Here is a 21,302-nt window from a genome sequence, read left to right as displayed (position 1 = left end):
ACCCATAAGCAGCAATGAATCAAAATCCATTGTAGTTGCCCATTCAGATGCAAAACCCTCTAAATCCATCTGATCTTTTTTTTTATTAAATGAGCATTTTTTATCAGGCTCAAATACGTTTTTTCAAATCGAAATTTCAGACCCAGGAAGAGCGTATTATTCAGTGGGTTTTACAGGGGGAAAAAAATGTGTGGATAGCATTCGCTTACCATGGTCATCTCATTTTTGATGCATTTTTGACGTTTCACATCACATCAGAAGAGTGGCATTCATAACATAATTTTATGGGGGCCGACAAAATAAGTCAGTAGTAATATTCTGCTCAATCATAGTTTGGAATCAGTTCAACTAAGGACACTAAGGTTGCCAAGTAGCTGCCGAGAAACCAAATCAGTCCAGCACATATTCCAGTAATCTGCGGTTGTACAGTTTGATATGATAAAATGGCATGATTGTTAATCTCCATCACCTTTACTCCAATTTGACATTTTCCAATCAGAATGCTGATAGAATAGCCATTGATGTTAACAATGTAATCTGAGATGAATATATTATTAGCATTTGATAGTTATACTTACATAACCTTGCTATCAAATTGCTGATTGGTTACCGACTGGAAATCCAACAGAATTTAAGGCACACTCACCCAGCTCCCATCACTTCACTCTCCAAGCTAAGGTAAAGGCATTCTTATTGATATCACTCGCTTGATAGTTGATACTTTTAACACATATACTTTGTTCTAAGTGGTTTTAGATGTTTACCATCTGTTGTTGATTTATAGTATTATTAGCTTATATATTGGTTGAATAATGGTTCTCTGTTTTCAGACTGAAGCCATGGACATGAAAGCCATTGTTAGTATCATCGTCACCCTGCTCCTCTGTGGTAAGCCTATCACAATATGTTCTAATTTTTGTTTTCATTACTAATATCAGTAACACTGTGGTTTGTCATGCTTTTAACTAGTGCACCTATGGCTAAAGCAGTATCGAAATATTATAGAAGTTGCAGTAACAATTTGCATGTGTATATCCAGTAGACAATCGGGGCCACAATGTGTAAACTCTGTTGAGATTCTTGCATAACTTTTCATGTTATTAATGTGTAAACTTTAGAAACTATTTCATACATTTCTGTAATTGCAAATTCCTTATTTGCCTACATTTAAATCGAAATGTCTCTGTTTAGGGCACAGCTCTGCATCGCCTGCTGTTTACCCCACCCAGACAGGAACTTGCTGGGCCATGGGTGACCCTCATTTCCGCACATTTGATGGCTATGTCTACAACTTCATGGGAAACTGCACCTACACCATGAGCAAGAACTGCGATATAGATTATCACCATCCCCCCTTTGAGGTTGATATCACAAACAAGGTCCTGCCTAATGCTCGGCTCACTGCAGTCAGTGAGGTCACCATCCACATCTACGGCTTCAAGATCCAAATGGTTCGGTCACAACTAGGCAGAATAACCGTAAGTACTAAAGCAGTTGCTATTTTGTTTTGTTTGCAGTATCAGTCCTGTTCATACTCAACTCATAAAATAAATAAACTGCTTGTTTCAGGTCAATGGTCAGGTGTGGCTTCTGCCAGTCTCATTCACCAACACCCTGGGAACAATCAAGATGACTCAGAGTGGTCTTTCCGTGGTGCTGTGGGTGGACTTTGGGATGACCGTGCAGTACGACTGGGAAGAGTACGTGGCAGTGACCGTGCCCAGTGGCTTCATGGGAAAAGTCTGTGGTCTGTGTGGCAATTTCAACGGAAACGAGAAAGACGACCTCGTCTTGTCCGACGGCACTCTGTCTAAAAGTGTGACTGAGATGGGCCGGAGCTGGATGGTTCCAGGCGTAGAGGGTGAAGAACACTGCCAGGACGAGTGCACTGGCGAATGTGCAGAGTGCAGCTTTGGGAAGCGCCTGGCAGCCGATATGTTCTGTGGTGTGATGACACCCATTCTGGACCTCCAGTTCAGGGACTGCCATGCCCTCATTGACCCCCATATCTTCTTTGACATGTGCAAGTTTGACCACTGCAGGGGCGGCGGACTGAAGGACTACCTGTGCAAAATGCTGCAGGTGTATACGGATGTCTGCCAGAGAGCTGGGATCAAAGTCCATGACTGGAGACACCTGGCACGATGTGGTGAGTATCCGTCAGCTCAATCTTGCAGGTTGAAAAATATAATATTTTATAAATCCTTGCGAATTATGAGATTATGAACCAGCATATAAACTGCTTCAATCAATGTTTTGTGTACTGATTGAATTCTGTTGTTGTTTTACAGCTGATCCCGAATGTCCAGCGCACAGCCATTTTGAACAGTGTGGAAGTGCATGCCAACCCACATGTCTTAGCAACACAACATGTGACATCCCTTGTGTTCAGACTTGTATCTGTGATGAGGGCTACATACGCAGTGGCAACGAATGTATCAGTAAAACTAAGCTCTGCCTGGAAAACAAAATTGTTGAATAAAAAGTTTATGTTTATGATATACAGTTAGTGGTAAAAAATGGAAAAAAGTTTGCACACTTGAAATCCTTCTTTTTGGTTTTCTTTTCTTTTCTTTAGCACAGTCATTTCTGTGCTAAAGAAAAGAAAAGAAAACCAAAAAAGAAGGATTTCAAGTGTGCAAACTTTTTTTCCATTTTTTACTATTTACTCTTGTTCTGCACCTTGACCTGGGATATGCACAAACTTTTTTACTATATGATGTAAGTGGGAAATGAATGCTAAATCTAAGTTGTATTTGAATAATAATAATAATAAAAAACCTACAGTGACAGCTGCCCTTTCTCAGTTTCTTTTATGAAGCGGGCCAATCCATTTTTTATATATATATATATATATATATATATATATATATATATATATATATATATATATCGGCTAGTACCACAGTGCTATTTTCATATAATTACTTTTCAAGAAGACTGTCACTCAATTAATGTCCAACAAGCTTTTATGAGGTTAAAAACACATGATCCAATGAACTATGGAAGGTGTCATGCTACAGGCCTACCTATATTGGCTATCCATCAAATACAAAAGTTTAAAATGTAAACTTTCGCCTTCATGGGTTTAGTTAATGTGGTGGACTGATGGGATTTTACACTCAGGCAACTGTTGTGTCCCCAATACCATAACAGCAGAATTTAAGTTGCTTATCAAGAGCCTGCACATTGCAAGATTGACATAATCAGATTAATAACAAACCAATATAGCAATCTAAAACATTAGCCTAGACAGAATCGACAAGACTATGGCTAGGCCTTTAAAGGCTAAGTTTACTATAGGCTAACTGCCTTTCAAGAAATTGAATGAATGGGTTGTTTAACAATGTTACAGTCACAGATGAATGCAGACTGAATTGGCACGAGTTTTGTTTATTTTTTACAAATAGTCTACATTTGATCAGATCGTGCATTCTGGTTAAAAAAATAAATAATAAATATGCATAGTCTATTTTAGCACTCGCCATCACGGACAAATCATCCACTTCAACCATGCCTGGTTCAGATTCAGAACCTGGCTCTATTTACTGTCGTAACCATGGTAACATTGTTTTGATTGCCTCAAAGTTACAATGTAACTTCAGTCGAGTTTACCTCTGATTCAGAATGAAATGCAAACTTTTAGCCTAGCCTACTGAATCTAAACAGGCTGAGAACTACTCCGCTGGAGACTTAACTGAAGATACTTGTAAGCCAGTTATCTTTGAACAAATACCGTTATATAAATGCATAGCATATTGAATTCTTTTGATCAAACATTGCAAGCAGCTAGCTTTGCTGGCTATCACAACCAATGTTTTTTTTTTTTGTGATAGCCTATGCTGTTTAAAAAAACTTTTACTTTTGTAAGCCTACAAGCTGTGCTATTATAACTTGCAGGCAACAGAGGGCATGCTGACACCATGACTGAGGACTTGTTTCAAATGGAGACATGTCAAAACTCCTCTTTACTGCTGGAGAGCAAGGGATTGAAACATTTCCCTGTGAAGGAACTGCATGACAATAATGTGAAGTATATTTCGGTTGCAAACAATGATCTTAGATCTCTCCCCAGAGAAATAGGTAATATGACGCATTTGGAAATCCTATCATTGCAGGGAAACAAGCTCACATCACTCCCTTCATCTCTGCAGATGTTAGGTAGTCTCAAAGCACTCAATATTAGTGACAATCAAATTGGGACACTTCCAGAGGGGATAGGTAATCTGAAGGACATGAAACAGTTTCATGCTAGTAACAACAATCTTGATAGTTTGCCAAAATCACTCGGAAATGTTACCACCTTAGAGGTTGTTTCCCTTAATAACAACCGTTTGAGTTCCCTGCCTGAATCTTTTGGAAACTTGGTCAACATAAAAACATTGAATTTGGAGAGGAATATGATGACAGCCCTTCCTTCCATTCTGTGCCAGCTACAAAATCTCATTCAGCTAGACATTTCAGGAAACAAGATTGTGACTTTACCACAGGAGATTTCAAAGATGAAAAATCTGAAAGAGCTGTCTCTCTGCGACAACAGGTTGACCTCTTTACCTCCACAGTTCTTCAAACTTGCCAATATGGAAATTCTAAACCTGTCTGGCAACCAGCTGACGGTAATACCCGATGACGTGGAAAAACTGGAGAACTTAAAAGTTTTGAAAATCTGCAGAAACAAAATCAAAGTACTGCCCGACAAGATCAGTGCTTGCTCCAAACTTCTTCACTTCTCTGTGAATCAAAATCTTCTTTCCAAGCTCCCCAGGACCATTGGGAGATTGACTTGTCTTGAGGAACTGCACATCAGTGGAAATCAGATTGAGACACTACCCAAAGGAATCAATTCTTTGAAGAGACTGTCTGTGTTGGGGTGTGCAGAGAATCTTATGGTCCAATTCCTTGTTGATGGACCCAGTCTGTGTGAATTGACCAATGTTGATCTCAGTTGCAATCACCTCCGTGCCTTTCCCTCTGAGTTGTATTCAATGCATTCTTTACAACGTCTGAACTTGAGTCAAAATTTCATATCAAAGCTTCCTCCAGGTGTCGGTGAAATGTGCCAACTGAAGCACCTCAACCTCAGTGAAAACCGTTTCAACTCTCTACCAAAGTGCCTCTATCAACTTGACAAACTTACTCATTTGGATCTTAGCGGCAATGCCCTTCAAGGCCTCCCAGAGGGAATCACTGGTCTCAAAAGTATCCACGTCCTACTACTGCACAATAACCAGCTGAAGGAGCTCCCACCTGACCTGTGCTTCCTGGGGACCTTGAAGAGGCTGAATCTGTCAGAAAACCAGATCAGAAACATCTCCTCGTACATCAGATGTCTAAAAGACCTCAGAGAACTCAACCTGTCCAACAACCAGTTCATTTCATTTCCTGAGGCAATATGTGACATCAGATCCCTTCGGAGACTGTACATAAGTAACAAAAAAGGCAACAAGGTAATGATTTGAAATCTTTAGTGAAGTCCATAATGTGTTACATGGACTAAGAATTCAAAATGCCTCTCAATACTTTACAGTAGTCTTATTCGTCTTGATTAACCATAAATGCTCATATAATTATGTACAATATGCAAAAATAGCTAAAGTAGCATCATGCATTCAAATTATAGATGATATTTATCTATATTATATATGAAGTCATATTATCATTAACATGAATACAAATATGTAATTTGCATGTTTCCATAGCTCACCTCACTCCCTGAGTCTCTAGACAAACTGCGATATCTAAGGGAACTGGATTTTTCAGACAACGAAGTAAAGGATTTTCCAGAAGCTTTGGGCGACTTGAGGTATCTCACCAAGCTCATTGGCAGGAATAACTTGCTGACATGTCTACCTCAGTTTGCGGTCTCCCTGCAAAACCTGCAGCACATTGACCTAGAAGGTACCTGAAACGCAGCACTGAGGCAATACCCTATCATAGAGCTGCAGAGACAACAGCCTAGAGCTGAGAAATAGCAGCGTTGTATAGATTGTTGTTGATTACCTGTGATGAGTTAATGTGTTTATGTTTAGAGAATTCTGCTTTTCCCCATTGCAAACATGACAATAAACCTACGTAATGAAATATATTTGCGCTCATTTTGTATATGCGTATTTCTGTAGGTAACTTGTTGCAGGGCCTTCCATCTAACCTGGCTCAGATGAAGTCTCTGAAGCTGTTAAAGTTGGAGGGTAACCCTCTTACAGGCACTCCCAAAGAGACGTATGATGGAGAGCAGGCATTGCCGATTGGATGTTACCTCAGTTGTGAGCTTACGTGGAATGGTAGGTTCAAGCGTACCAGTTTAATCCAAACCATTGTAATCCATATACTTTCCAGAAGTACCAACAAACAAATAGGCTTACCGTATATATACAAATGTAATGATACAGTTACAATAATATTTTTTTTTATTTGATGATTGTTTTTCTCTGCAGAGCACATGTTGCAAAAAATGTTTCGATTTGTGGCAAATAATGTTCCAGAGGTGGACTTTACACATTTCTGGGAGAAGTTTCGTGTTCCTCCTGAGTTGATAATGACACAAGAGAATAAAAGGTAAGATAGTAAACGTCTAGCCTGGGTGAACCCAGGGAAAGCACATTTGAATGTGCTCTGCAGGTCCACCATGGAGACCCTCCCACTGGAACCGATTTTCAAATCATCAAAAATCAAGGAACCAATCACAACTGCCCTTATTCAGCACAGGCTTTATGATGACAGACAGAGGTGTGCAGTTAGCAACACTGTTCAGCACAACCAATGGCTGCACTGCTACTGATGGTATCTGTGCCAAACTACTTTGGAATTGAGTAAGAAGCTGCATTAAAAAAAAATTACAAGAAATATGTGTTTACTGGTAAGAGTTGAAATTTAACTGCTGTGCTGGTTATGCCTCTTAGCAATCGGAAGTGGATGGAGGGTCTCCAAACCCGTGATCTGGTGTCAGCCAGGCTAATAGAATTATAGGCTATGTATACCCTAAATGCAAATTTTATTTCTTATTCACAATATTTTCTTGAGACAATTAATACATCCTCAATGCATTTTCAGTTGTAAGACTTGCACATAAAATTGCATAAAATAGTTTGAATATTGGACATGCTGGTATACACAGTCAAACTTAATTTGTCATAGCCTATGTCCCATTTATGAGGCTACAATCAAACTATTGACTGTTCATACTGCACTGTGTTCTTCCCTCCTTACTCTATGCAGCTTCTCCATCAAAGAAAAGACCATGGCGGCGTTGAACCTGTGGAGGGAGGTCTTTTACCCTACTGCAAAGCCTGCGATCATAGCAGACCAGTTAGTCAGGAGCCTGGTCCTAGCTGGGTTCCATAGTCTATCTGCCCAAGTGCAGGCCATAAAGATTTACGCCAAAGCTATACATCTGTGAAGGCTATTGTCTAGAGGACATATTCAACTGATTGGTCATCATGACCTCCTCAGTTGCTTGTTATACAGTATACCACTTCATATAAAACAAGGAATGCCGTCATGAATTTTATTGAATTTTCATATAGAGCCTACTTTCGGCTCCAGTCCACAATTAAGGTGAACTGTTACGTTCATGTTGAACTTTCCTATTGCCTTTTCAAAATCCCAAATATTAATATTTATTATTGTTAATGTTAACCTGCCTGCCCACTGTGTCTTTGAAGTAGAATGATGTATGTAATTGAGGTTGAGCTCTAGTTTGTCAGCAACAAACAATATGCAATAGTCAAAGGTATTAAAATTGTAATAACTAACTAGAAACGTGTCCTATTTGGAGTTCTGGAGGTACTGTATATGAGCAGAAACCAAAGTGTAAACAGACATGTTAGTTATGTACAGTATATTTATGGAAATGCAAATAGCTTAACAAAGTTCTTATATAATATATCACTGAAAAGAACCCCATACATTTAAATAATCTACAAATTATTATAGGCCTACAACTTGTAAAGTCTGCATATTAAATTATCCAGTCTGACAGACTGTTCAGCTACCCAACACAGGATCTATCCCAAAGAGCTAGACAGACCCTAAGAAAAGGTTTGGAAACTAGGCTACTGATCTAAGATTTAAAATTGTTCCGATTTTTCATAGCCTATTTAAATTGATTAAAATTGATTCATAACACAATCATAACAAGCGCGTAAACGTTTTGTGGAGTTAAATGCCTTTGTCACTTCTTGATATTAGGACTGTAGGCTACAGCCCTAGCTATGTTTCGTATCTATCTGTGGTGACTGGGATAAATGTCACGAATTGTGTATTGAGAGGTCAGTCCTGTTGGTTTATCGATGGTGTAGCCTAGTTGCGGTCAACCAATGTGATGCTGCACCTATGGCAAATGACATCATATAGCAAGACATCAGTTCAGCCTGCGTTAACCAATGAACAATTAGATATCTAAACACAGGACATGGAGATACTTGATTGACACATGAAAGCAGCCAATAGACGAGCGCACTTGGTCAGGCGGGGGTTGGAACACATTCATATTTACAGGTAGACGAATGGCAATAATGCGACCGGCCCACAAACAGTAAAAGAAACCGGCAGTGCATTCATAGGAGCTTATTACAAAAATAATGTCGGATGAATGTCGCAGAGGATCACAGGAGAATAAGACAGACTTTTGATTATTCGACCGAACGGATTACAGACCTGCTTTAAACCAACCGTGAGGAATTTATTTGCAAAACCCGGCAAGGACGTGAAAATGACCACTTATGTATTTCAAGCCAGCAGCTTGCTGCTAGAAAATGCTGTGGAGAAGATGAACAATAACTTTACTTCAATGCTTCTTGCAACATCCGTGTTTACTCTTACGTTGGGATATTTTTCCAAGCTGGTGTACAAACAGATGAAGTCCCCGGATAAAGACGCAGTAAGTAGGCCACTGTACATTACAGTTTGAACATAACATCAGGTCGACTATTAATGGAACTGTAGTAGGCTAGTCTTAATTGGCCTAGTTCTAATGAAATTTGGCTACATGTTCGACTTTTTATCTGTCTACATTGTATCCATTTTTTTCTGTTCCAGAATCATCCCCCGTACATTCCATCTAGTATTCCATTTCTTGGTCATGCAATTGCCTTTGGAAAAAGTCCCATTGAATTTTTGGAGCATGCATACGAAAAGGTAAGGCTCATATTGACACAAAGCACATATTTGCACTGCCATTCTCGGTTAGTTTAATTGGTTAACGCTTGTTTTGTGCTTAATTTGAAGTACGGACCCGTCTTCAGTTTTACGATGGTGGGCAGTACATTCACATACTTGATTGGAAGTGATGCTGCAACCCTGCTGTTCAACAGCAAGAATGAAGAACTCAACGCAGAAGACGTTTATTCCAGACTAACTACACCTGTCTTTGGGAAAGGTGTGGCCTACGATGTACCAAACCCGGTAAATAAACTAATATTGTGGCACCCAGTCCTTGGCACCAAATGACATTAAGCTGAACACTGTTAGGTGATCAATGCCATTGAGCTCTTCAGTTACATTCACCTGGATCTTTCTCGTGGTGGGACAAGACTGCCATCAATGATGAGTTACCTACCATTTTCCACAGGTATTTCTGGAGCAGAAGAAAATGCTGAAAACAGGCCTGAACATTGCCCACTTCAAGCAGCACGTGGAGGTCATAGAGGAGGAGACCAAGGAATACTTTTCCCGATGGGGTGACAGCGGAGTGAAAGGTAATACAAATATTAGATAATAGGTTGGTAGTAGAGAGGTGATATACCCACGTTTGAAGCAGCTCAGTCTGAGCTCTCTGTTGGAGGATTTATCATTTTAGTGACCAGATGTGACATGGATTGTGTAATTCAGAGAGAGGCACATGCCACACGTGACTAATGTGTTTAAAAGCTGGACTACCAGGCATATTTTTAGGTCTCCTACACGGCCCACAACCACTGAGCTAATATTGGTTGACTCAGCCACGATTTCCACAAAACTGTGTAACATGTTCACAATAGTATAATGTGTGGTGAAAATGTGGTCCTCAAATATTGGCAGTAACTATCAAGACACAAATCTAACTTCACATAAAAAAAAAACCCACACTTGCGTAGTTACAGACAAATGAGCACCCCCATTTAGATTTTGGTCGGAATTTCTTCGCCACTTAAGTGATTCAGAACACCGTTTCTGTAAAATGTGTCCAGATGCACTCTAAAGAAATAGAAATGCCCTTTACACTTTACACTCACACGCCAGGCCCTCTGTGTCCCCTCCTCTGTTAGACCTGTTTGAGGCCCTGTCCGAGCTCATCATTCTGACCGCCAGCTGCTGCCTGCATGGGAAGGAGATTCGCAGCATGCTGGACGAGAAGGTGGCCCAGCTGTACGCCGACCTGGACGGAGGCTTCACCCACGCTGCCTGGCTGCTGCCCGGATGGCTGCCCCTGCCCAGCTTTAGGTGCGGTGCTCTCTCTGGCCCCCGAAGACACAGGCCGTGCTGTGTTTAACAGTTTCTCTAGGCGGTGTGTCTGTGGTTGGTGCATGGCTTGTAACATCACTTCCCAACTATTGGCCGCAGCTTATTCAATGATTTTGAATTTCTTGCTATGAGTTTAATTTTCAGCTATGAGGTTAATACACAGGGGCAGTTAATATGGTATTAATATGGTTTTGTTTCTTTGACTATGCATAAAACACTGTCCTGCGGATTATACGCAATGTACAGTAGCTAATATCAGGAAACGACTGTAGTGATGATATCGTTGTGTTGTGGCTCGGCTGTAAACAGGCGGAGGGACAGGGCACACAGGGAGATCAAGCAGATCTTCTCTCAAGTGATCCAGAAACGCAGACAGGCCGCAGAGAAAGAGGACGACATGCTGCAGACCCTCATCGACTCCACTTACAAGTGAGCTCTTAACGTCCGTGTGCCTGCCATATACAGCCTGTTGTTTTAACTTTAACTCGTTGGACCATTGACATTGTCCAAATAGAGAGGCAGACACAGAGTCATGTATTGTACCACACACAGTTACTATGCTCTGCACTTTTAATTCATTCAAACACCAACTCTTGTGTTTCCCCTCAGAGATGGGCGTCCCCTGAACAACGATGAGATCGCGGGCATGCTGATCGGGCTGCTCCTGGCCGGCCAGCACACCTCCTCCACCACCAGCGCCTGGTTGGGCTTCTTCCTGGCCCGCGACCGCGAGGTGCAGGAGGCCTGCTACCGCGAGCAGAAGGCCGTCTTTGGAGAGGACCTGCCCTCGGTCCAATACGAGCAAGTCAGTCACAGCATAATGACACGCTGCAATGATCAAGACACTCACACACTAGAAAAACTTTATTTTATTAAGCCTAATACTAAACTACAGTTGTTGGTGTGTAGTTATTTTCATATTGAAATGTGTAGTGTAGATGGGGATTTAGTAAAAAAATCAACACATCAGTTATGTTACATCTGTTTTAATCTCTCTCCTGGTTTATGTTCTTGTAGCTCAAGGATTTGAACCTGTTGGACCGGTGTTTGAAAGAAGCTCTTAGACTCCGCCCACCCATTATGACCATGATGAGAATGGCAAGAGCACCCCAGGTATTCCAGATAAGAATCCCGCCACGTGGTCATCATTTTTGCTTAATGTACCATAAAAATTCTTGTTTTTACGTGGATAATTTTGTGCTAAAAACTTTCCATGGTTGTTCTCAGAAAGTTGCAGGCTACACCATTCCAACTGGTCACCAAGTGTGCGTGTCCCCCACTGTGAATCATCGCCTGAATGATACCTGGAACGAGCGCATGGAGTTCAACCCAGACCGCTACCTTCAGGAGAACCCAGCAGCTGGAGAGAAGTTTGCTTATGTGCCCTTTGGAGCAGGTGAGGCAGCCATACACACTGAACCCACAGCGTTACTTTCCTCTACACCCAAATGTGTAAATGAAGCACACCAGAGGGTTTATTGTATCCATCGTTATAAACATCTCCATATACATTCATATACCTTCTTAATATTTTAGATCAAGTAAATAGACTTAATTAAAACAAATAAAATAAACATAAGCCCTGTAGAGATCTTGTATATTATGTGGGTAAGACGATACTGATGTGGTTAATTAATGATTTTTCTCATCTTTCAGGACGTCACCGATGCATCGGGGAGAATTTCGCCTATGTCCAAATCAAGACCATTTGGTCAGTCATGCTGCGACTGTTTGACTTTGAACTCGTTGATGGATACTTCCCCACAGTTAACTACACCACAATGATCCACACCCCCACCAACCCTATAATCAAATACACTCGGAGGAAGCACTAAGTCCTACTACTGCCACCTACAGACAATGGAAAAGAAACACACTAACTGTCCTCGGAGAGAGTGGAATGTTGAATTTGGACATGATTTCAGTGAACTTGCCGTGGTTTGTTTGTATGTGGCACTGAATATAAATCCCTGTATGCTGTTTGTCACAATGTTCAGTTATATTTTTGTATTGCTTAACTTTGGTTACATTTGACCACTAAACCAGACTGATGTGATTTTGAGAACATGAGCTTTCTGTGATTGCCCAGTTTTTTCCGCTGGTGGATGAACACATGCCCTTAACCGAAGTCATAGTCTTAATCATAAACATTGTTGACGGTTTGGGTTGCTTCCAAATAATTCTTTGGTGCAGAAATAAGTGGTTCTAGTTGTATACATGAAAAAATACAGTGTTTACTGTGTTGCTTCTTTAAAAAATGAAACGCCAGTTGAAGTACTTTGATTTGATTTGTATTTTTTCCCTCCCCTGTTCAACTAAGCCCTAGGCAACACTGTCATATAGGACGAAGAAGAGCTCTTTAGCACCATACTGACAAAAATTAAACTAGATGATATGCACATAAATAAAATATGTTTTCTACTAATGCTCGACTCATTTATTGGAGAAATTAAGTTGTTTGATAGTAAATTGATTGTTCACAAATTCCAATGATTAAATGTATATCCCATTTAAAAAGAATTCAGTGCTCACCAGTATACAGTCCATACTGAATAAAAAGTGAATTTATTGTTACTCGGTCACAGAAATAAACATATTTCTGTAGGGGCAACATCAGCAGGAAGGATGATAACAAGGCATATGCTTTGAAATATTATATTAATCTTTATTTTCAATGTTGACAAAATACCCATAAAATTCAAAGCTCCTACCCTTTACAAAAATATGTCCTCTACTACAAACGTCCTCTGTAGTCTGACTCAAGAAACCGTGCTGGCCAACCACAGTGTAGTGTGTTCTTTAGCAGCTCCTCATAATAAAGCCCCACATTCCCTATGTGTGTACAATCTCCCACCCGCACGGTACATACATTGCACAGAATATAAATTAAATGGGTTCTCTTAAATTAGCATTCCACAAATATACATTTAGGAAACATGATTGTAATTTCATCCACAACAGATAATAATAATAATAATTTCAATAATAATAATAATAATAATAATAAGCGGACTAATGTACATACATGAAGAAGCGGTTTCTGGTGCTGGCGACCCAAGGGTCTTGTTTACAGATGGAAAAAAAAAGATGGTTTTGGTCCCACAGAGTATACATTAAATAGCATCATCATGAGTACAAAAAACACAGCAGCTCAGCACAAGAAAAGGCAACTGAGTAGTTTTTTTTCAAGCCAGTTAAAATGTAGTCAAGAGTTCTATCTTCTTATTCCATAGTGCAATTGAGCATATGAAGAAGACCCTAGAAAATAGAAGTTCAAATTTGAAACAATTAAATACAACTGAGTCACCAGTACTAGTAACACCAAAGATCCTTCATTACCCTCTCTGGTAACACTCTATCCGTAGCTATTAAGATATAACATGACATACATCGTATGCTTCTTGTGTGTGACAGAGTGGCTAAATAGGCTGCATTGTTTGTGCTACAACAATTGTAACTAAAACATTCAAAATGAGTCTCATTCATTCAACAATGGCCATATTATGCCGATATACCGATTTGTATATTCAACAGGACCATGCTCACTTTCTGCATTTTCTGCAAGCCATGGGAATACGAAAGAGTCGATGTATTCATTACGGTGTCATAACTGTAGAATTGCAGCGGATTTAGAGCCAGAAAAGACTCTCATAACTCTCAACTGGGAGCTATGAACAGCAATGTTATCCCTCTAAAATATAACAAACAGTTATACAGTACATGATCAAACACACACACACACACACACACACACACACACACACACACACACACACACACTACCAGTCTTTACCTGACTGCACACTGCCCAGCCTCCTCTGCAGTGTCTCCAGCCGGGTGATGTAGTCAGTAAGTGCACGGTCAGGGTCATAGTTCAGCAGATGAGAGCATGGGGTCCCTCCGCCTGGTTCCCCTGCCATGCCATGGTACCTGACAATGACAACACACACTTCTTACACACTGAGCATATACACACACGTGTACACATACACACATACACACACACACACACACACACACACATCTGTACCAGTTCTGTTATTCTACTCTAACAAGGGCTTGATGGATGACTTAGACTAAGAAAAAAGTTTAATTTGACCTGAACCACAATGATGATGGTTGACAATTTTAACCACTCTAGTATTAAACATTAACCATCCGAGTAGGCTTTTCATTTGTAAAACGTTTGCACTGAGCCAGACCACACACACACACACACACACACACACAGACACACAGACACACAGACACACAGACACACAGACACACACACACACACACACACACACACAGACACACAGACACACAGACACACAGACACACAGACACAGACACACAGACACACACACACAGACACACACAGACACAAACACACACACACACACCTGTGCTGGGCTGAGAGGGTTGAGCGGGGTGAGTCGCGGCCGGTCCTGCCCCTGCTGCTGCCAGCACGCCGATAGCCGTCCACCTCCACGCTGCCCGGGTGCAGGAACGGAGAGTCGTGCCTCCCGTCCCCACCTGACACACAACACAACGGAGCTGAGTGAGTGGGGAACACACGTACAGTACGGTACACACACAGTCTGATCAGGTCAACTCAGCCCTGATCTCTACCATCATGTCCTATAACTATTAGCCGCAACTTATTAATTGATCTTGATAAATGTCAAACTCTCAGCTATGAGGTTAATACAGGAGGGCAGTTAATATAATTTACTTTCTTTTAACTTGCATAAAACACTGTCCTGCGGCGTGTTACACAATGCAGCTAATGCACAGGAAATTACTGTAAACTAGAGTCTGCCATTTTGTCAAACCAACAGAACACCCCACACAGTCGACACTCGATACTTGCAGTAACACAACGTAATCATATTATATCAAAGCGGTTTGTTGGCACAGCGGCAGGCTGGAAGGCTTCCGTGCGGTGGGCATCCTCACCTGTGATCTGGCTCAGACCGTTTCTGTTGGCACAGGGCGAGGTGCCAGAGCCAGTCCCAGTGGCCTTGTGCCATCTCTTCACCAGGAAACGCATCCTGCAGCCACAGCACAGTACAAAGTTCATCAGCACATAGAGCTCATCTTTATGTGAAGGGTGTTTTTCCATTCATTGAATTTTTTTTTTTCTTTGACCATTTGAGTATAAAAATACATTTGGCTATCCTCAAGATGAAACAAAAGAATCATTCATCTTGTTTTCCTCACGATGTAGCAAAACAAACATACATGGGGTGCCTCTCAACTAACACTGGATAGACTATCCCCTTGTTGCCGCCCCATCATTCTTTATCAAGATCAGTGAGGACGAGGATCAAGGAAGGAAGGAAGGGAGGGTGTATAAAAGACCAAATGAGAGGCACCCATGGTTTCCTCTCAAGGCGCAACATCCCACAAGCCACATGTAAATCCCACACGCCTGCTGCAGTTCCCCCGGTGTACCTGGAGAGGGCGATGGAGACCCTGACGGCGGAGCGGAAGCGGGTGAAGCCGCGGCGGCGCTGGGTGATGGTCTCCAGGCAGGCGGGCGACGGGTGGCCGCCCATGCGGGCGATCAGGGCCAGCGTGGCCTCCTCGCACTCCTGGAAGCCGCCCAGCAGCAGCAGCAGGTACTTCTTCTGGTAGATCAGAGCCTTCCGGAAGCTCTCGGCGCGCAGGTACCTCCCGTACATCCGCTGAGGGAGAAGGGAAGGATGGGGAGGTTAATCGGTGAGGTGACATGCTCACCACACGTGTTTTTTTTTTTTATGCCTAGTGTTCATACATACCGCGGTGTAAGTGAAGTTAAAATAGAGGTTCAGTATAATACTACAATAAAAATGTGCTTTGTCGTGTGTGTGTGTGTATGTGTGTGTGTGAGAGAGAGAAAGAGCGAGAGAAAGAGTGTGTGTGTGTGTGTGTGAGTGTGCGTGTGTGTGTGTTTGTGAGTGAAAGAGAGTCTGTGTGTATGTGTGTGTGTGTGTGAGAGAGAGAGCGAGAGAGTGAGAGAAAGACTGTCTGTGTGTGGTGTGTGTGTGTGTGAGTGTGCGTGTGTATGTGTGTTTGTGAGTGAAAGAGAGTCTGTGTGTATGTGTGTGTGTGTGTGAGAGAGAGAGCGAGAGAGTGAGAGAAAGACTGTCTGTGTGGTGTCTGTGTGGTGTGTGTGTGTACGCGTGTGTGTGTACCTTGAGTGCTACGTTGTCAGCGTCAGGGCCGGTCATGTCCCTGACGGTGTCGTTGCGCAGCTCCCCCCGGAGGCGCGTGAGCTCGGCCTCGGCCTGGCGCAGGCTCCGCTCCATCCGCGTGCGCTCGCGGCCCCACGACTCACGCTCCACGCTCAGCACCGCCAGCTCCTGCTGCTCGCCGCCCTTCCTGCTCGACTACAGAGGCCCACAAGGGACAAACACCACAAGGTCAAACTCAACTCGTCACCTCAAAGTTCATAAGAGAAAATGCAATGTAATGTTGGCCCTTACATCCATATATTATCCTGGATGAATCAGAACCATTTGGGCATTTCTTTGTATTGATGCTGTATATTTAGAATAATATTTTCCCTCTGAGACAAAAGCGATAACCTAGATACAGCTCAGATCTAATATTTAATGGACACTGTAGGGTGTCTTTTTTGAGTCAATTAAAATCACTCACAGCATGCATGTCGGATTCCTGTAATACCAGCTGAGTGTTTACAATGATGCACTAATTTAAAAATATAATTATGGTAAATACAGTATAGCAGGTACTAATACCCACTTCCACTGTGTCATTTGTAATGACATAGTGAAAACCAGAGCAAGGTCATGCTGAGAAACACTGTGGTACTAACGATAATGTGGTCAAAAGAGAGGACGGTGATGGTGATGGTGGCGATGAAGAGTACTCACGCTGAGAGAGAAACACTGTGGTACTAACGATAATGTGGTCAAGAGAGAAGACGGTGATGGTGGCGATGAAGAGTACTCACGCTGTCGGAGCCCAGGCCTCTTTGGCGCAGGCGTCTCAGCTCGTCCTCCAGGCGCAGCAGCTGGTTGCGCAGGTCGTTCTTCTCCTCCGTCAGGCGGCTCACGAAGCCCGTCAGCTCGGCGTTCTGCCTCAGGAGCCGCTCCGTCAGCACGCTGGAGCTGCCGCCTCCCACCAGGGCCACGCTCTGAACACACACACACACACACACACACACACACACACACACACACACACACACACACACACACACACACACACACACACACACACACACACACACACACACACACACACACACACACACACACACGATTAATTTACATTTCAATGGCAATGCTTTTTTTTGTTTTGTTTAAATATGTTTAATAATCCTTTACTTTTTATGTTGCCACTGGAACTACAATGCAACTACAGATGGATTTGAATTAGCCATGAACATTTCTCTGTCGTCAGTACGGACGACAGAACATTTGAAATCTGTGCTTTATACAGTAACTGCTTTAATTGCTCATGGGTTCACATATTCCAAGTCAAAGGAGAGTGTGTTCTTCTAGGCCCATGATGGACGTGTGTGTCGTGTCAGCGCTCTCACCTCAGGAGCCGGCGCTGGTGTCTGTGTGGCCATGTGGTGCTGGAGCATGGAGAGCACGTCATCCACGTTACGCTGCAGCCACGCAAGACCCTCTCTGTCCCCCTCACTACCAGGCAGCCTGCAGAGAGAGAGGGATAGAGAGAGAGAGAGAGAGAGAGAGAGAGAGAGAGAGAAAGAAAGAGATAGAGACAGAGAGAATGAAAACACAATGACAAAGCATAACAGAGAGTCAGAGACCATTTTGAATGACCAGGCTGATACGGATGTAAACTCAAATGTGTTGCTCTTACAATATTTAGCACACTTTTGTCCAAAGTGCCATAAAAAGTATTATATTTCATTAGATATTATGCATAAGTAGTATTTCAAAATATTTTCTTCATTGAACAGCTTGAATAACAGCACTGTAAGTGTAAACATGTCTTGTCTGTAAAATCAGAGCGGTAACAGATTGAGCCGTCTGCGTTACCTCCCGGCGGCGTCGCTGGTCATGCCCTTGATCTTGGAGGCGATGAGCTGCAGCCTCTGCACCACCCCGTCCATGCTGCTGTTGCTGCTGTGGACGTTGGCATCGGTTGCCACGGCAACGGCGGTGCCCGCGGCGTGCTCGAGCAGCGAGGCGGCGCTGGAGTGGACGGTGAGGCCGTCGGCGCTCTTTTGTTGCAGCACCCAGTCTCTGGTGCGGTCGCCACCTTCACCCTCACCCTCTCCCCGCCACGCCTGCGACAACACAACAGCGGTCACTCACTCGTTACATTGAATTTTAAAGCAATACTCACAACATTTTAAAAAGCTAAAGTGCAGTAAGCACTCACACAATGCCACACCTGGGCCAACACAACACTAGACACTCACTCATTACATTACATTACAGTACATTACATTTAGCTGACGGTTTTTAGCAAAAGTGACTTACAGCATGGTAAACATTTGATGCTTTTTAAAGCCTAGAAATCTAAACTCCCCTAGCCCCCTGGGTAGTCTAGCAACTCTGCTTTGGCAGTGATCCCCGAATCAATCATATCATGTACAGAGTCGGTGGGCAGGCTTAACATAATGATGACTGACATGCGATCAGAAGTTGTGACCGTTAAGCATCCTGCTACTTGAAAGCAAGAACATGATTCGTTTAGCGCTATCCTATTGCGTGGAGAGGGAATTTGAAAGACAAGCGCTTATCCCACCCCTCCGATTGAGCCCTGCTATGGTGAGTTTCTACTGTAGACCCTACATCTTGATGTAGGTCTAGCTCGCTAGGCTAGCAATACCCACAACAATGCTAGAAAACATTTTAAAAGCTAGAGTGCAGTAAGCACTCACACAATGCCACGCCTCGGCCAACACAACACCGGTCAGTCACACACACACAATGCCATTTAGACGCGGCATGTCAGTCAATCATCACTCATTGTCCCTGGAATGCAGTCCCACCCTTGGAACATATTCACTGTGTGAACATTCAAAATGTCACACACACACAGACACACAGATAGACAGACAGACAGACAAAGACACACACACACACACACACGCACACGCACACACACACACACACACACACACACACACACACACACACACACACACACACACACACACACACACAGAGACAGACAGACAGACAGACAGACAGACAGACAGACAGACAGACAGAGACAGACACACACACACACACAGACACTACACGTGAGCTCCGCCTTACCACCTGGTTGCCGGGCGGAGACGTGGCCTCCCTGCCCGCCGCCGAGCGGCTGAGCTCGGCCACCCTCTCCTGCAGGCGGTCCCTCTCCCTCTCCAGCCGCTGGGCGCGCTCGCGCTCGCCCTCCAGCCGGCCCTGGGCCTCGTCCAGCCGCCGCGTCAGCCGCTCCAGCTGCCCGCGCGCCTCGGCCAGCGCCCGCTGCTCCTGGCCGACCCGTGCGGTCATCTCGGCGCGCTCCTCGTCGCGGCCGCGGCCCTGCTGCACGGCCTCCAGCCGCTGCGCCTCCAGCTCGCCCAGCAGCTGCGCCACGCGCGCCTCCTTCTGCTCCAGCTCCGTCTGCAGCGAGCGCAGCAGCGCCTCCGTGGAGCTCAGCGCCTCCTCCACCTGGGACGCAAAGCATGACAAAGCATAACAGAGAGTCAGAGACCATTTTGAATAACCAGGCTGATACGTATGTAAACTCCTATATTGTGTTACTCTTACAGTATTTACTTTTGTCCAAAGTGCCATAAAAAGTATCATATTTCATTAGATATTAGAGACGCACAGCCAGCCGTCAGGCTTGTCATCTGATTATTTACTGATCCTGTTTTTCATGTGGCTGTAGTGAACACCTAGCCTTCATCGCAGAGAGTCTGGCCTAGATCTGGCAAGTGTTTATTTCCTATGAAGTTTGAAGTTTGAATTCATTGAAGTTCAATCACTAATGTTTGGTTATGACGTATGATAACCACGGGGGACAAAACGATAACGATAGGCTTGAAACTTAAATGTACAGTAATCGCTCTTGGGAACGCCCTCTGTTTGCTGATTGGGCAGAGATGCACTTGCCGGAGTAAACAAAGCTGAAATCAAACTATACCAGACGGAGTATGAAGATAAATGAAATTGAGCTGAAGTACATAGTCAGGCGGAGCCAGGCTAGTGAACAACACCCTAAATATGGTCAACCATATACCACATGTCAACCAATAATCCACAACCAACTGAAGTGAAGGACAAAACACTGCATCCAGTATGTACACATACAGTACCTCTTCAAGCGGAGTTGTGTTTTCCCTATTGAATACATCATATCACTTCTAAGAATTACAAAACAACAACTTACACACAACCTCGGAGCTTCATAACAAATCCGAAATCAAAAGACTCAAACGCACAGGTGTTCTCACCTGACTGCAGCCCTCCTCGGCCTGTGAGACGCCAGTGGCGGAGGCTCCTTGCGGCGCGTGTGCGCTGCCCTTGGGAGCGGTGGTGGCGTTGGTGGCGGTGGCGGAGGCTCCTTGCGGCGCGTGTGCGCTGCCCTTGGGAGCGGTGGTGGCGTTGGTGGCGTTGGTGGAGGTGGCGGTGGTGGCGTTGGTGGTGGTGGATGGTTTCTGCCTGAGCTGGGTGCTGAGCTCCCTCTCCCGCTCCAGAGCTCCCTGCAGCTCCTGTGCCCGCGCCTGCTGACTCTCCAGTTGCACCTGAACGGGTTACGCTCACGTTAGACGCCCGTCATATGGATACATGTACGTATGTGTCACAACCACACGCAATATCAAGATTATATGAAACCTGTGGCATTAATAACTTGCATTTTAAAAAGGTAAACAGAACAATAAAAACATAAGGATTATATCTAGCCTTTGA

At 43.5% G+C, this 21,302-nt stretch overlaps 4 protein-coding genes across 4 annotated transcripts in view; 3 read left to right on the top strand and 1 right to left on the bottom strand.

Moving 5' to 3' along the window:
• Positions 1 to 602: 602 nt before the first annotated feature.
• LOC134072423 (alpha-tectorin-like) lies at positions 603 to 2,497 on the top strand. The gene is made up of 4 exons (XM_062529115.1): positions 603 to 888; positions 1,192 to 1,478; positions 1,570 to 2,149; positions 2,292 to 2,497. The coding sequence occupies exons 1-4, from the start codon at positions 813 to 815 to the stop codon at positions 2,480 to 2,482; spliced, it is 1,134 nt and encodes a 377-aa protein (XP_062385099.1). The 5' UTR covers positions 603 to 812; the 3' UTR covers positions 2,483 to 2,497.
• A 1,104-nt stretch (positions 2,498 to 3,601) lies between these two features.
• LOC134072416 (leucine-rich repeat and death domain-containing protein 1-like) lies at positions 3,602 to 7,667 on the top strand. The gene is made up of 6 exons (XM_062529102.1): positions 3,602 to 3,709; positions 3,901 to 5,447; positions 5,700 to 5,898; positions 6,120 to 6,281; positions 6,435 to 6,555; positions 7,216 to 7,667. The coding sequence occupies exons 2-6, from the start codon at positions 3,924 to 3,926 to the stop codon at positions 7,394 to 7,396; spliced, it is 2,187 nt and encodes a 728-aa protein (XP_062385086.1). The 5' UTR covers positions 3,602 to 3,709; positions 3,901 to 3,923; the 3' UTR covers positions 7,397 to 7,667.
• Positions 7,668 to 8,509: 842 nt separating this feature from the next.
• LOC134072421 (lanosterol 14-alpha demethylase) lies at positions 8,510 to 12,865 on the top strand. The gene is made up of 10 exons (XM_062529113.1): positions 8,510 to 8,878; positions 9,037 to 9,135; positions 9,226 to 9,402; positions 9,569 to 9,695; positions 10,245 to 10,419; positions 10,750 to 10,869; positions 11,050 to 11,245; positions 11,458 to 11,553; positions 11,668 to 11,836; positions 12,097 to 12,865. Exons 1-10 carry the CDS (start codon positions 8,711 to 8,713, stop codon positions 12,273 to 12,275), a joined length of 1,506 nt encoding a protein of 501 aa, XP_062385097.1. The 5' UTR covers positions 8,510 to 8,710; the 3' UTR covers positions 12,276 to 12,865.
• A 216-nt stretch (positions 12,866 to 13,081) lies between these two features.
• Positions 13,082 to 21,302, bottom strand: part of akap9 (A kinase (PRKA) anchor protein 9) — an 87,633-nt gene continuing 79,412 nt past the window's right edge. Inside the window, 11 exon segments of the mRNA XM_062529095.1 lie at positions 13,082 to 13,698; positions 14,234 to 14,370; positions 14,826 to 14,958; positions 15,382 to 15,476; positions 15,880 to 16,112; positions 16,602 to 16,796; positions 17,384 to 17,566; positions 17,975 to 18,092; positions 18,444 to 18,694; positions 19,677 to 20,057; positions 20,846 to 21,136. Coding sequence (XP_062385079.1) covers positions 13,655 to 13,698; positions 14,234 to 14,370; positions 14,826 to 14,958; positions 15,382 to 15,476; positions 15,880 to 16,112; positions 16,602 to 16,796; positions 17,384 to 17,566; positions 17,975 to 18,092; positions 18,444 to 18,694; positions 19,677 to 20,057; positions 20,846 to 21,136 — 2,061 coding nt within the window. The 3' untranslated portion in view covers positions 13,082 to 13,654.

The sequence above is a fragment of the Sardina pilchardus genome, chromosome 24, assembly GCF_963854185.1.
Source record: "Sardina pilchardus chromosome 24, fSarPil1.1, whole genome shotgun sequence".
Taxonomy (NCBI): domain Eukaryota; kingdom Metazoa; phylum Chordata; class Actinopteri; order Clupeiformes; family Clupeidae; genus Sardina; species Sardina pilchardus.
Note: the sequence above shows the minus strand (reverse complement) of the source record. Positions and strands in the feature narration are given on the sequence as shown.

Coding starts and splice junctions, on each gene's coding strand:
- LOC134072416 (XM_062529102.1), top strand. CDS start 3,924: ATGACTGAGGACTTGTTTCAAATGGAGACATGTCAAAACTCCTCTTTA. Junction 5,448..5,699: donor GTAACAAAAAAGGCAACAAG/GTAATGATTTGA, acceptor ATGTTTCCATAG/CTCACCTCACTCCCTGAGTC. Junction 6,282..6,434: donor TTGTGAGCTTACGTGGAATG/GTAGGTTCAAGC, acceptor TTTTCTCTGCAG/AGCACATGTTGCAAAAAATG.
- LOC134072421 (XM_062529113.1), top strand. CDS start 8,711: ATGACCACTTATGTATTTCAAGCCAGCAGCTTGCTGCTAGAAAATGCT. Junction 10,420..10,749: donor CTGCCCCTGCCCAGCTTTAG/GTGCGGTGCTCT, acceptor GGCTGTAAACAG/GCGGAGGGACAGGGCACACA. Junction 11,554..11,667: donor GAATGGCAAGAGCACCCCAG/GTATTCCAGATA, acceptor GGTTGTTCTCAG/AAAGTTGCAGGCTACACCAT.
- LOC134072423 (XM_062529115.1), top strand. CDS start 813: ATGGTTCTCTGTTTTCAGACTGAAGCCATGGACATGAAAGCCATTGTT. Junction 889..1,191: donor CGTCACCCTGCTCCTCTGTG/GTAAGCCTATCA, acceptor GTCTCTGTTTAG/GGCACAGCTCTGCATCGCCT. Junction 1,479..1,569: donor CACAACTAGGCAGAATAACC/GTAAGTACTAAA, acceptor TGCTTGTTTCAG/GTCAATGGTCAGGTGTGGCT.